At 42.3% G+C, this 14,693-nt stretch overlaps 1 protein-coding gene and 1 long non-coding RNA gene across 5 annotated transcripts in view; one reads left to right on the top strand and one right to left on the bottom strand.

Moving 5' to 3' along the window:
* Nucleotides 1-14,693, bottom strand: part of UGT8 (UDP glycosyltransferase 8) — a 40,456-nt gene that overhangs the window by 22,411 nt on the left and 3,352 nt on the right. Inside the window, exon 1 of one of the 3 annotated variants that reach the window (XM_081208120.1) lies at nt 6,056-6,104. The exons of 1 other annotated variant lie outside the window; for it this stretch is intronic. In XM_081208120.1, coding sequence (XP_081064246.1) covers nt 6,056-6,089 — 34 coding nt within the window. In that variant the 5' untranslated portion in view covers nt 6,090-6,104. Of the gene's footprint in view, nt 1-2,407; nt 2,988-6,055; nt 6,105-14,693 lie in introns of those variants that run through there. One more of the 3 variants, XM_081208121.1, reaches the window with a different exon arrangement.
* LOC308594780 lies at nt 3,053-10,751 on the top strand. Of its 2 annotated transcripts, XR_014011602.1 has the most exons (3): nt 3,073-3,207; nt 6,064-6,448; nt 10,516-10,751. It is a non-coding gene; the product is annotated as an uncharacterized lncRNA (long non-coding RNA). The 2 variants fall into 2 exon arrangements; XR_014011601.1 differs by lacking the exon at nt 6,064-6,448 and having other exon boundaries at nt 3,053-3,207.

Consider the following 14,693-nt stretch of genomic DNA (forward strand, 5'->3'; position numbering starts at 1 on the left):
GAAGTGAAGGATCGAGAGAAAGAAAGAAAAATATGATTTGGCCCTATCTGCCACTGTCTTTGGAATATGATTTATTCCACTTATGATAATCATGATTTCATAGAAACAGCCCAAAACAACAGGGCCAGCAGTCAAACCCCATAAAAACATTATTTACCTTCCAGCTTGTCCCTGGCCATCTATGGCCCCACTAATATATTATTGGTTGGGGCCATAGATTATGGCCAGGAATGCAGCTCTCAAGAAAAAGTGACTCACCTCTGTTTTTAGCTGTTGGTTTTTACATTGTAAGACACCCTGGAAACCATTTTAGGCTTAAGGGGTGTGGTATAAATACTTGTAATTCACTTTTTTTAAAGCATTCAGAATTAAATCTATTTATTAAAAACCATAAATGGAAGATGAACTTGCCTGGTACTGGCAATCCTCTTCCCTGCTCCAAAAGAAAAAAAACAGCAGGGGAAAGAAAAGGCAGACCAGTTGGGTCAACATGTAACCTTCCATAAGGGCTGCCCTATAGGCTAATCTGCACGTCCACGCTTGCACAAGTTTCTCCTTTAAGTCTTACCATGAACTGTAAGACTTAAGAAGAGAGTTGGAAAAGGTTCAGTAAAGGGCAACCCAAATGATCAAAGGGATGAAAGAACTCTACCATGAGGAAAGATTGCAGCATTTGGGTCTTTTTCATTTAAAGCAAAAGTGAGTGAGAGGAAACATGATAAAGGTTTATAAAATTATGCATGGCATGGATACAGTCATAGACAAGGCTATGGTGGCTACTAGCCATGATGGCCATGTACTGCGTCCAATGTCAGAGGCAGTATGCCCCTAAATACCAGTTTCTTGGAACTGCAGGCACACAGAATGCTTTTCACTCATGTCCCACTTGGGGGCTTCCCACAGGCATCTGGTCAACCAAGATGTTGGGCTAGATAGGCCATTGGCCTAATCAAGCAGTTTTGTCTTACATTTTTAGCTGTGACCTCGTTCAAACAGATGCAACAAGATTCATGCAAGCACAATGTCCAAGGACACCCACTTTACACAGCTTATGCTGTTAAACCTGTACATTCAAGCTGTACATTCAAACATAGTTAACTAATATAGGCAAGCTCTGTATACAAACCAAAGATTTTATGGTATTGATGAAGTAGAGCTTAAAGCCTATAATGTAAAGAGAAGAAAAGGTACACTTTTTAGAGCGTGTTTTACAATTGCACCGCACTACAGGTATACACATGTTTCCAAAACACTCAAGCAACCTATCCCTTGCAATCACAGGCACAACTATGAGCCAAACTACTGCATGGCCTAAACACTATGCAAAATCTACCTATTCCCCTCCTGCTGATAGAAATGGGTTGGCCCTGAGCTGTCCTTAGTTTTGAGTGGAATGTGGGTATTACATTATTGCAGCTCATGGCAGAGGCTCTGTGATTGGCCTGTGGTTTTTCCAGGCCATGGCTTCTAGGATTGCTTAGAATTTGTGAGAGCTGACTAGCAGTTTGTTTGTGCTGATACTGGACACGGAATTATGTCAGCACAACACATAGGGTTTGTAGATTATGCCCCACATAATTCTAAAGCAGGCCAGCTTTCCAATGAGTACATCCTTAACAATACCATCTATAGGTCTTATTGATCCACCAGATAGTCATTACGGTCACTAGTCCCAGAACTATGAAACTACTTTAAAAGCAAGCAGGGCAGACAGAACCAAGCCTACAACTAATGTGCCCATTGCCTCTTTTCACCGAGATAACAACAATTCCAGAATGGGATTTCAGCTGTCTGCAGGGAGAAGGTTCTACCCTCCTTGCCCATACACCCTTTTTGATTTTAAAATTCAACTCTTCTGTGGATGAGGAAAGTTCCACATGCTTATAAAAATGAAACAGTGGCTCTTGCATCTAATTCACACACCCCCTTCCCTAAATGAGAGGTTAAAACAAATCAGCACTGGAAAGCAAAATGGATAAACACAGCTTTACAACCCATTATTTCTAACATGCTAAAGCTCAATTCTCATACCGATCACAAGCTGGTCATTTAAACATACTGCATTTTTTACTACCTCTCTCTATGGGGTACCTTTTACCTACAGTACCTTTAATAAGGTGGAGTGTTTGAAAACTCCTTTCTGAAACCAGAAAATACTAGAAACATCAAAAATAAACAGCAGTCCTTTACACACTTCTCTCTATATAAGCCCCACTGAAACCAGTGGGACTTACTTCCAAGTAAACTCAGATAGGTATGACCTGCATTTCTGCCAATCATTAAATATCTCTATTCTCAATAGAAGAATTCACCAAATTACAATATATAAGGACATTAATCTCTCTGATATTTCAGGCACAGGTGAAAAAGTCTGGGGAAATAGGGAAAACACAGCTAAACACATTACCTCATATCTTTCTTTGTTCAGTTCACTTCGCTCCTTCCTGAGCAGTTTAAGTCTCTTCAGCAAGAAGAAAAAGTCATGGCTAAAGAGAGGCTCTTCAAACCAATTAGCAGCACTTTAGTGCTAGCAGCTCAGCAATCTTTACAGCCTCAGTCTCACTCATCATGTTACCAGGAGGTTTTAAATTACTTGTTACATCATAAGAGATAGCAAAGCAGGGCAGGACTCTTAGCACATTATCAGCTTAATTAATATGTCTTTAACCTCTTGAAATCGCCATTCTAATCCAAATTAGCAGTTAATTAGTTATAATAGTTTAGCGACTCTACTTCATTCTCAGACACTGACGACTGTGCTATGGAAACATCCCTGAAGCTGAGACAGCAAGGCATACAAAGTTATAGGTACCACCACCTCAGAGACAGTGCCACACACACCAGCAACTGTTTACTTTCTATCCTACTCTTTTTACTTTACTTTCTTTGCCTGCGAAGTAAAGATCTTGATAGTTCTCCAGAAAGACCCCTGTCTGACCCAACAGCCAGCTAAATTATCAAGTTCCCTCAATCAAGAGACCATCCCCTGTTTGTGATGGAATTTCAGTTAGAATGTGGTGGTTTGAAATCAAGAAAGCCATTTCTGAACAGTTCCAGCCAATAGGCTTCAGTTATGCAATTAGGTCAGAGAAAGAGGAAGGTGATTAGCCAAATGTGCCATTTATGATGCTCCAAGACCTTTATGAACTCAGGCAGTGATTTCAAATTGTTCTGAAGGGAACATCCTGATCATGTTTTGCCTCCAAGGTACCGTATCTTTCGCCCCATAGGACGCACCGGCCCATAGGACGCATCAAGTTTTTGGGGGGGGAAATAAAGGGGGGGGGAATTATTTTTCCCCCAGGTGCTTGCGAGGCCGGCAGCGGGGAGAAGCGCTCTTCTCCCCGCAGCCTGCCTTCAGATCAGGTCCGGGGACAGTGGGGAGACGCGCTGCGCCTCCCAGCTGTCCCCGGAGCTTGCGGGGCTGGCGGCGGGGTCTCCCCGCCATCAGCCTCCAAACCACTTCGGGAGACAGCGGGATGGCGGCGTTCCGCCTCCTTCTGTCCCCCGACCTTGTGAGGCTGGCGCTGGGGCTCTCCTGAAGCCTGGAGAGCAAGAGGGGTCCGACCCCTCTCGCTCTCCAGGCTTCAGCGAAAGCCTGCATTCGCCCCATAGGACGCACACACATTTCCCCTTCATTTTTGGAGGGGAAAAAGTGCGTCCTATAGGGCGAAAAATATGGTATATAAAATAGGCACAACAGTAAGTTTTGGAAGAACAGCTTCAGTTGGTATAATTGTTTTGAATTACACAGAGCTTTCCATAAGGAAGAGTTTAAGAGTCCTTTATTCCTGGCTACATAGAAAGCAATCTAGGCTACTAATATAGTGTATGATAAGCAGAAGGCCGAATTACGTAAGGTATTCGACATACTGAACTGGTCTAACTGATTTGTTTGTTTTGCCAAAGTTGTTGTATGACTTGAACAGCACAGAGACACTCTATAAAGAACATTAGAAGAGGTCACAGTGACCCCACAGACATTGATGCTGATTCCACCCCCTTCTGTTTATTCATTGGTCATTTGAATAGGGTTTTTGAGAGAAGAGCAAAAATATTTGCATTTGTAGACTACTCTGTTCCATACATAATTGTAAACATGTCTTCTGCTGTGTGACTGATTAAGAATTCTATGCAGTTTAGTTAAAGCAGTGAACTTGCAGAACACAACTTTGTGGGTGGAAACACTTAGGGTTTTACATACTGTTCCTGGCCACATAAAAATATATACTACTTGTACTCTTACTCTGCCCTATGGGGAGAGTAGATGGGCAGACTAGAACTGAAGTTAATAAATATATTGCAGAATCACTCATTTTTACAAATGGTATGCCTAATATTATAAAACAGCCTTACCGTGCTACTGTTAGGAATTCAACTGATTTCAAAATATTTTTTCATGAAGTAAAAATATGAATATTTGCAACACCAGGGGTCTATATTGCAAGTTGCAGTTTCTTCTGTAGGAATGTTTTTACACTGCTTGCTCTGTGCATTCCCTCTCACTTTTATGAGTGAGAATATGCTATGCACACGAAAGATCCCGTATTTATGCTCCCCCCCCCAAACCCTGGGGGGACACGGGTGGCACTGTGGGTTAAACCACAGAGCCTAGGATTTGCTGATCAGAAGGTCGGCGGTTCGAATCCCCGCGATGGGGTGAACTCTCATTGCTTGGTCCCTGCTCCTGCCAACCTAGCAGTTCAAAAGCACATCAAAGTGCAAGTAGATAAAGGTACCGCTCTGTCGGGAAGGTAAACGGCATTTCTGTGCGCTGCTCTGGTTTGCCAGAAGTGGATTAGTCATGCTGGCCACATGACCCAGAAGCTGTACGCCAGCTCCTTCAGCCAATAAAGCGAGATGAGCACTGCAACCCCAGAGTCGGCCACAACTAGACCTAATGGTCAGGGGTACCATTACCTTTTACCAAAACCCTGGGGAGCAATTGCTACTCAGTGTACACAGTAGCTAGCTGGATGGGTCAATGGTCTGATCTGGTATAAGGCAGTTTCTGATTTTCCTGCTTCATCATAATCCACAATGTAAAAATCAAAGTTGATCTAAGTTTCAAAGTGAATAATAAATTTCACTGATTTGATAACAATAAAATTACTGTGGAAAACATTTAGGGGAAATCAGAGATATATTGCTAAATGATTCTCCCGGTAGCCTATACACTTATGTAACACAACTTTTATCAGTTTTGCCACTTAAACATATGGCATATATCTGTACTGCAAAAATAACCTTACTATACATTTGTGTAAAGAAGCCCAGGACTGCAGCAAGAAGTTTTGCCAGGCATTCTGTTTTATCCAAGTGCAGTCAAGAGTCCACAATAAATTAGCATATGAATCTGCACTAGTGCTGACACTGAAGGTCACTTTTTAGGATGAGAAAAAACAACAACATAAGCCATGCGGTATTTTAAACATTAGTAATCCTGCTCTAAATTATAGAGCAATATACCTCTTTGAAAACAAGTCAGGAGTAATATTTTTTTTTCCATTGCTGAATGTCTAAAAACCTGATTTCCTTCGTTTTCCAAAAGACAGTTAATCATACAATAAAATTATATATTCCTCCCTATCACCCTTCATACATACATCTGACAAAGCTTATGTCACCATAAACCCTATAGCTAATAACATTTACTTATTCCTAAATTCCACAGCAGTGTCTTTTTGAATATCTGAACTTTTGAAATGTCTCCATAAATAGGTTTTTCTACAGAAATCAAAGAACTTAATCTTGAATGCAGTTTCTTATAGATGAGTTTTGAAAGATCACAAGAAATACAAAGGAACAGGAAAACCCTCCCCCCTTTTATCTAACGAGAGCTTACTTGAGTTATACTATTATTTTCCACTAACATCCATTTTGCCCAATATGTGGTTATATAAAATTTATCTTATATCGCTACCATCAAAGCATTTCAGCTATCTTTCTCAAATAAACTGGCCACAGACTTCAATTCACGGTTTCCTAAAGAGTAGAACAAGCATAATCTGAAAGGTGAATGGAAAATGTATGAGCATAATCACCATCTTTTTACCTGCTGAGGCCTGCAGTGTGTTACAAAGCAGCATTGCCGGAGGAACAGATCCCTAATAGAAAATCCCTCTGAGAGAATATCCGGTACAGGAGAGGGAGACAAAGGAACCATCTAACATGCAGTCTGTAAGCAAATATACAACCAGAAATAGTGAAGAAATGGAAAGCAATCAGCTTGCGCTGAAGGTTCCAGAGGAGAAGAAACATACATAAATGAACAGCACACTGCAGGGCTTCAGAAAGATGAAGGCCTACCTAAGGCCTTTACAGATTTCCATCTAGGGCAGGCTGACAAATTGCCATGTTAAAATGAGGAAAAACTGCAGATAAAGGCATGCATGCTTCATCTCCCTCTAGAGGGCCGGAGGACTTGAATCTCAGATTACTTGAGAAGGTAACATATTTTAAGAGTTAATCTTGCCAGCTTCATCTTTTTACTGCTAATTTATACTGTCTCTTATAACGCAGAGTTCCAAGGCAATATTTCTCACGAAACATTGACAGGTGGAAGCACGACAGGCTTGTGGTTAAAAGTCTTTCCAACCTTATAAAAGGAAGCGTCAAGCTCTTCAGTATGATTCCATGTGATACAAACCAGTGGACAGTATGAATTAAATTTCCTAATTTTAAACCAGGCTTCCTCAAAATCGGCCCTCCAGATGTTTTGAGACCACAATTCCCATCATCCCTGACCACTGGTCCTGCTAGCTAGGGCTCATGGGAGTTGTAGGCCAAAAACATATGGAGGGCCGAGGTTGAGGAAGCCTGTTTTAAACCATAGCATCTGTGGGTGGGGGCATCTACTGAAGGATAACCACAAACAATTCTACGCAAAAAGATAGAATAATAATAATAATAATTTATCATTTGTACCCCGCCCATCTGGCTGGGCTTCCCCAGCCACTCTGGGCGGCTTCCAAAAAATAAATAAATTAAAATACTCTAATACATCAAACATTAAAAGCTTCCCTAAACAGGGCTGCCTTCAGATGGCTTCTAAAAGTCTGGTAGTTGTTGTTCTCTTTGACATCTGGTGGGAGGGGATTCCACAGGGAGGGCGCCACTACTGAGAAGGCCCTCTGCCTGGTTCCCTGTAACTTGGGAATATTTGGATTTCTGTCTTATTACTTTTGGCTTGGTACAAGGTAGCTATCCTGATGTCACACCAGTAGGCTACCCTTTACTCATTAATATTATGAATCACACTGTGCAATTATCAGGAGGAACGCCATGCTGCTAGATAATTTCAGGCATCAAACACACTGCCAGACAACCTGCATATGAATAGCTCTATTCATGGATGGAAGCAGACCCTCCAAGTGTCCCTATTTTCCACGAACAGTCCCAGATTTACAGAAGCTGTCCTAGTTTCTGATTTGATGCCAGAATGTCCCACTTTTCCTTAGGATGTCCCTATTTTCATCAGAGAAATGTTGGAAGGTATGGAGTTATGCAACCCCCAAGCCAAGGAGATAAGTAACTATACAACATTTAGAAGACCTATTATTCAGGACTGCCTTCAGAGAAGTTTTTAAATGTTTAATGTTTTATTATGCTTTTGTTGGAAGCCACCCAGGGTGACTGGAGCAACCCAGTCAGATGGGCACGGTATTGTTATTATTATATAGAACGTCCCTATTTTCATTGGAGAAATGTTGGAAGGTATGTGGAAGCTGATGAACGAGAAGCTGCTCACATGTACGTTTTCTTGATGTACAGTCAACAACAACATGCAGAGGCCAACTTGAAGTATATCCAATACCAGAGGTGTAGCCCTGCTCCCGGTAGTTGTGTGGAGGCAGCTTAGAAAGCCAATTATCTGGATTCTGCAAACTCCACAGCAGAAATAATGTATTTGCTCTGTTTCTGACCTCATCACATTTCTATGACTTGCAGTGTAATTCTGCACATGTCAGCTCACAGGCAAGTCTCACCAAGCTCAGTGAGATTTACTAACAGACTTAGTTGCACTTACTGGACAATGCTGTGCATGCTTACTCTGAAATAAGTTCCTATCAGCTTCATGCCTAGTAATTGTTTAGAGCTGTAGTCTAACTCACAGAATGAATCTCAATGTAAAATGCATTAAAAGTCTGATAGTGCATGCCTTTCTGTTTCTGTTGCAAATCAACACTCAGTAAAACAAAATGGCATTTTACATTCCAAATGGCAATTCCGTGTTTAGAAATTGCTTAAGACAGGGTTACAAGGTGTGAAGACACACATGTCTTCATTTGGAATATGAAGAAAAAGGAATGCATAGCTGTCAAGTGTCCCTTATTTGAAGGGACAGTCCCTTATTCCAACACCACGCCGGCCAGGGAGGAGGGAGGCTTCAACTGTGTTGCTTGGCTGTGTTGCTCACCCAATAAGAAGTCTAAGAACGACTGGGGGGTGGAGCTTGCATGCCTTGTGTGTGGCTAGTAAATGCAAGCTGAGGGTTTTTTTGGATGCTAGACGCCATTTTGTTGCACGTGCTGCTGCAAACTTTGCAGTGCAAAGCCAGGCCGGGGAGCCATCTTAAGTTGAGGCTGCATAGGCCTCGTGGTGCATGTGATTCAGATTCTATTCAGTTGAACCTCTGGTTACAAAGTTGGTTGGACAGTGTTCTCAAAGCTACCAGCATGTTTGACCAGACTGCAGGAGGACAGGAAGACTGGAGTGCCTGGAACAGGTGAGGCTGCAGGTCCCTTATTTTGGCTGCTGGTCCCTTATTTTCAAATCTGTAAGTTGACAGCTATGGGAATGTCTTTGTGATGCAGGAGTTGGGAGGGAAGCAATTTTCTGATGCAGTACAGTGGTACCTTGGGTTAAGTACTTAATTCATTCCGGAGGTCCGTTCTTAACCTGAAACTGCTCTTAACCTGAAGCGCACCACTTTAGCTAATGGGACCTCTTGCTGCTGCCGCGCTGCCAGAGCACGATTCCTGTTCTCATCCTGAAGCAAAGTTCTTAACCCAAGGTACTATTTCTGGGTTAGCGGAGTCTGTAACCTGAAGTGTATGTAACCCGAGCTACCACTGTACTCTTAAAGGAACAGGAACCCTACCCTCCATTGCAAATGGCACTTGGGCCATACTGCTAATTATCAACATGTAAAATAAAGACAGAGGGTTGTATTCAACTTCTGTATTCAATCCATTAATCAACCAAAATTATCATGGACATTAATTTCAATCCAGAGTGTATCATCAGAATGAGGGTTTGAAAGGATGAAGAATAGTTCAATTCTCTACTACAGGCTTCCTCAGCCCTCCAGATGTTTTTGGCCTACAACTCCCATGAGCCCTAGCTAGCAGGACCAGTGGTCAGGGATGATGGGAAGTGTAGTCTCAAAACATCTGGAGGGCTGAGGTTGAGGAAGCCTGCTCTACTATCTCAGCTTGCAGAAAGATAATACATGTAGGTGATAAGGGGGGTTTCTGAAAACTTTGCATGGATGTGTAAACGCAGACATCCCCAAACTCGGCCCTCCAGATGTTTTGGGGCTACAATTCCCATCATCCCTGACCACTGGTCTCATTACCTAGGGATGATGGGAGTTGTAGTCCCTAAACACCTGGAGGGCCGAGTTTAGGGATGCCTGTGTAAACATATTAGAAGGAATAATTTAGATTTGTCCAATAATAAGAAATGCATTATATTTATTTTACTTCATAAAATTTATATAATGCTTGATTGTAAAAATAAACAAACCTCAAAGTAATTTATGAAGCAAAGAAGTCTCCACCTGAACTATATTGACACAGACTGAGAGCACTTGATGTCAAAAAAAGTATAGAGAAGCTTTTAAAGTTTAAACATACAGGTGCTGACAAATGTCTGGATCAGGATATATTAGAAATACATATACTAAACCTCCCATGTACTCAGTGTGGGGGACAAGATAAAAAATGGTTAAGGAGAGTTAATTCAAAAATCGACCAGTTTTTTTTTAGGTGGATTGATACTTTACTCCAGTTCGGTGGGAACGTCTTTGCGAATTTGCCCCAAAACGGAATGTGACATTTGTGTGATAAAGAACACCAGATGCACAGGGTTCTGTCTAACATTGTGGGGGCCTGGCACGCACATGACTTCGCACTGTGGAAAGAGGCCTGACAGGCCCTCCTGCGGCTGTGACAGGCTCCGCTGCAACAGGAGGGGCCGACAGAGCCCATCACAGCCACAGCAGGCCATTTGGAGGGCATGACATGCCCCATCAGGCCTCCTTTCATGGTGTGGGCTATTGAATACTGAGGCGGGCCAGCCCCCTCATTTTAAATTGGGGGGCTCAGCCCCCACAGCCCCACATGGATGACGCCCTTGAAGAACAGCATTTTTTCCCCCTGTGGTTCCTTCATCTAGACAAGTGGTTCCTAAACTCCCCCCCTCCCTCCACTAGACTACTTGAAAATTGCCTAGGATTTATTGTAATGTGCTGCGTTAAATTCTGTATGATTTTTAATTGTATTTCCACAGACATGCCGCAGACCACCTGAATGATGCTCACAAACTCTGATCTAGATTTTACCAGAGCTGCAAGGGGGGAAAAGACAAGAGAAAGTGACCCTCTTGACACTAACTCTACAGGAATATACAAATGAACATCAGGTTGTTGCAAGACTGAAAAAAAGAAACTCTAGGTCAGAAATTATTAGAAAGAATATCAGAAAAAGTATCATACTGCAGCTAAATAAATTTATTGTACAGACATATTTAAAGTATTGTTTGCAGTTCTGCTTACACAGTCATACTTATTAAGTTATCTGATCGTAAAATTTCATATCCTTTAAAAGCAAGTTAAACAGCTTATACAATTGTAAAGCAAAACCACACAAAAGCAGCTCTGTATAGATTAAACAAAACAGAAGAGGTGGGTCCCACAAAGATTCCTCAACTGCCAAAGGCCAAGGTAAAGACACATGACCCCAGCATACAATGGAAGCTGTATAATGAAACTGCTAGGCACACGTCTGTGGCGAAAGGAGTTCCACAATTTAGGAGTTACCACAAAGAAAGCCTTCTCCTGCATTGCCATTCACCACACTTCAGAGGGTGGTGGAACCTATCAAGAGAGCTTCTTTCCTGTTTTTAACACCTGATGGGGTCTGTTGGAATAGATGGTGCATTTCAGACATTTGAGGCCTAAGTTGTTTATAGCTTTAAACATCAATATGAACATCTTGAATTAGGCCTGGAAACAAACTGGCAACCAGAGCAGCTGTTTTAAAACCCAATTATATGTGCTCCAAACAGTCTACCTGATCAGTGACACAATCACTGCATTTGGGGCCAGATTTCCCAATCATCAAGGGGAGCCACACACAGAGTGCCTTGCAGCAGTCCAGCCTGGAAGTTAAAAGAGTATGGAGTATGGATCTAAAATTCCAAAGAGACTGGAGTAAATTTATTGACTATATAAATAATAACTGTAGAAGTTTGAAGACACTAGCAGGATTGAAATAAATCCTACGATGTAGACTTTATAATATAAGACTAAACTGTGAGATATAGATTTGAAAAGGGAAAGCTTGTTGGCGGGATGGAGGGAAGTCATAAACTTGGCAGAGCAGTAGGGAATGAGATTGGTAGGCGCATATTGGAAATTATTGTTTATTGTTTAAAGTGAAAGTTCAATAAAAATTATATTTAAAAAAAGAGAGCATGGAGTATTGTAGCCAAGTAATCTCTGCCCAGCACTGCCTGTAGCTCACAAACCAGCACCATAGCCAGAAAGAGGCACTGGAATATAGCTGAAAATTGGTACCAAATGGACAATTTAAATGGTCAAGGGTTTGGAGAAACTTTCTCATAAGAAAAAGAGTGACTAATGGGGCTATGTTAGATAGATCCATAAACAATGTGGAAAGAATAAAAACAGTCCAAATTTTAGTACACTAAGGCTACAACTTAAGTGGGGGTTATGCTCCAGGGATACCACCTAAAGCCAAAATTGTGTATAGCCAAAACACATTGGGTTTAATGACAGGTGGGATTACCAAAGTAATTTTTCCTGGAACCCTGTTCCATTTCCATACCCTTGTTATTTTTATTTTTTTCAAATATTTGCCACACGTGTAAAGCTAAATACATACAAATTACCATAAATGCACACAAGTCAAGGTTTTGCTGTATATGAGAATTTGTTAACACAAATTAAATAAGGAGAGCCCTCCTGGCAGATCAAAAACCTGCTTAATCCAGCATGTTGTTTCCAACGTGGCCCCTATGAGAAGCCCAAAATCAAGATATTAATGCAATAGCAACTGGTATACAGCAACATGCCGCCTCTGCAGACAGTTGCATAGCCATTATGACTGACAGCCTTATGCTGGGCATGCCCAAAGTCGATTTTGGGGGGCCTAATCCGGCCCACCAGTCAATTTAATCCAGGCCCCATGGCTGTATATGTCCTGAGGTAAAATCCTTAAAAAAGCTCAGCAACTTCGGTCGACCCCCACGCATGTTCACTTCATCAAATCTGACCCTCTCTGCTAAACTGGTGACCATTGAAAGTAGCTTCAGAACATATAAAGTTGGTATATGACTTGTCAATAAGTATGCAAAATTTACTAGTCTGTGGAAAAAAATTACTAGGCTATTGCTTATATATCTAATAATAATTTCTGGCTCCAAATTAGGCAGATTTAACTTTTGTAAAGCTTTGTCCTGTCTAGTCTGGCCCAGCCGAAGACATGATGATGTCTGAGGCAAAACAGCAAATGCTGATCCCACCACTCAAGTCAAGGTACATGGTAAGGTAAAGGTCCAGTCGTGGCCGACTCTGGGGTTGCGGCACTCATTTCGCTTTACTGGCCGAGGGAGCCGGCATACAGCTTCTGGGTCATGTGGCCAGCGTGACTAAGCTGCTTCTAGCAAACCAGAGCAGCGCACGGAAACGCTGTTTACCTTCCCGCCGGAGCGGTACCTATTTATCTACTTGCACTTTGACGTGCTTTCGAACTGCTAGGTTGGCAGGAGCAGGGACCGAGCAACGGGAGCTCACCCCGTCGAGGGGATTCAAACCGTTGACCTTCTGATCAGCAAGTCCTAGGCTCTGTGGTTTAGCCCACAGTGCCACCCGCGTCCCAGGTACATGGTACCCCCCCCAAATCCCACAAGTACTTGCCCCAGGTAGTAATATTACAATAATACTAACTTACCTAACAACTTGCTGCATTTCATAACCCCAAAAATCAGCCACCACCTCATTTTGTGTTTGGAGATGCTCATTATCACAATTAGATGGGAGGCTGTTTAGAAGTGTACAGACATTTGTTTACACCACCCATAGTTAAGCAATAAAAAATTATTGGCTCTTTCCAAATCCCCTGGCTTCTTCCCACTTACATTTTGCATGAAGATGATGGGCACTCCTCAAGAAGCCTGATAAATCTGTAATCCTATTTCTACACCTTTCTTTCCATGCCTCTTTCCCAATTTATTTATTATATAACTCAGCCCCTTCATTTTTCCTCACTTCAGGCACCCACCCAGTCACTGTTTCTCACTTTATCAGCAGCGTCATTTCACATTTTAGAGTTGGGGGTATCATCAGTGAGTATGAAGGATTGTGTGCAAGAATAAAGAAATTGCTTCACCTCTTCAGATTTCAATACAGTGGTACCTTGGGATGCGAACGGGATCTGTTCCAGAGCCCCGTTCGCATCCCGAATGGAACGCAAGACGCGACGATGCGTCTGCGCATGCTGCATTTCACCACTTCTGCGCACGCGCGTGACATGATTTTGAGCATCTGCGCAAGCAGCGAAACCCGGAAGTAACGCGCAACTCGAACACACTCAACCCAAAGCACATTCAACTCGAGGTATGACTGTAAATTGTGGCTATTCTCAGTAGGGCCTTCTCGGTAGTGGCGCCCGCCCTGTGGAACGCCCTTCCAGCAGATGTCAAAGCGATAAACAACTACCTGACATTCAGGAGACATCTTAAGGCAGCCCTGTTCAGGGAAGTTTTTAACGTGTGACATTTTACTGTATTTTTGGTTTTTATGGAAGCCGCCCAGAGTGGCTGGGGAGGCCCAGCCAGATGGGCAGGGTATAAATAAATTATTCTTATTATTATTACTAGAACATTTGTTGTGACTAGTATAGCTGGTTTTTTAAAAAAATCTCGTAACAACTATTGAACCTTCATGACTTCTGGCCTACTTACACAGACCCATTTAAAATGTATATATAGCTGAAACTCTGAGCTCCTGAGGAGCAGCCACATGTGAGCTAAAAGGCAAAAGGTAGGACCAATAACCTTTTCCTTTTATGGCACCCCAGTATTTCCAACAGCATGGCCTCCTCCCCTTCACTCCCCCCCCCCATTCTCACTTAGCCCAAACCTCATTCGCCTCCCCAAACGTCATTCACCCCCAGCATTTCTTCCATTTTAACCAAGCCCCATTACCAAACACCGCTCCTTGACTTCCACCAGACTTGTCCCGAAACAAATTCTCCCAATTCAATGTCACCTTATTTTGCTAATTTATGCCAACGTCCATTGTCAAGCCGTGCTATGGCTTACTCCTATTTCTCTGGATTGCATAGCTTGAGTAAAACATTAACCTTCATCAAACTTTGGAAGAGGGAGCTCCATTAGTGTACAAAAATGCATAACCTCTACCCAAAGTGCTGGTGTAGGGCAGT

Source organism: Podarcis bocagei (assembly GCF_964188305.1).
Source record: "Podarcis bocagei genome assembly, chromosome: 9".
Classification (NCBI taxonomy): Eukaryota; Metazoa; Chordata; class Lepidosauria; order Squamata; family Lacertidae; genus Podarcis; species Podarcis bocagei.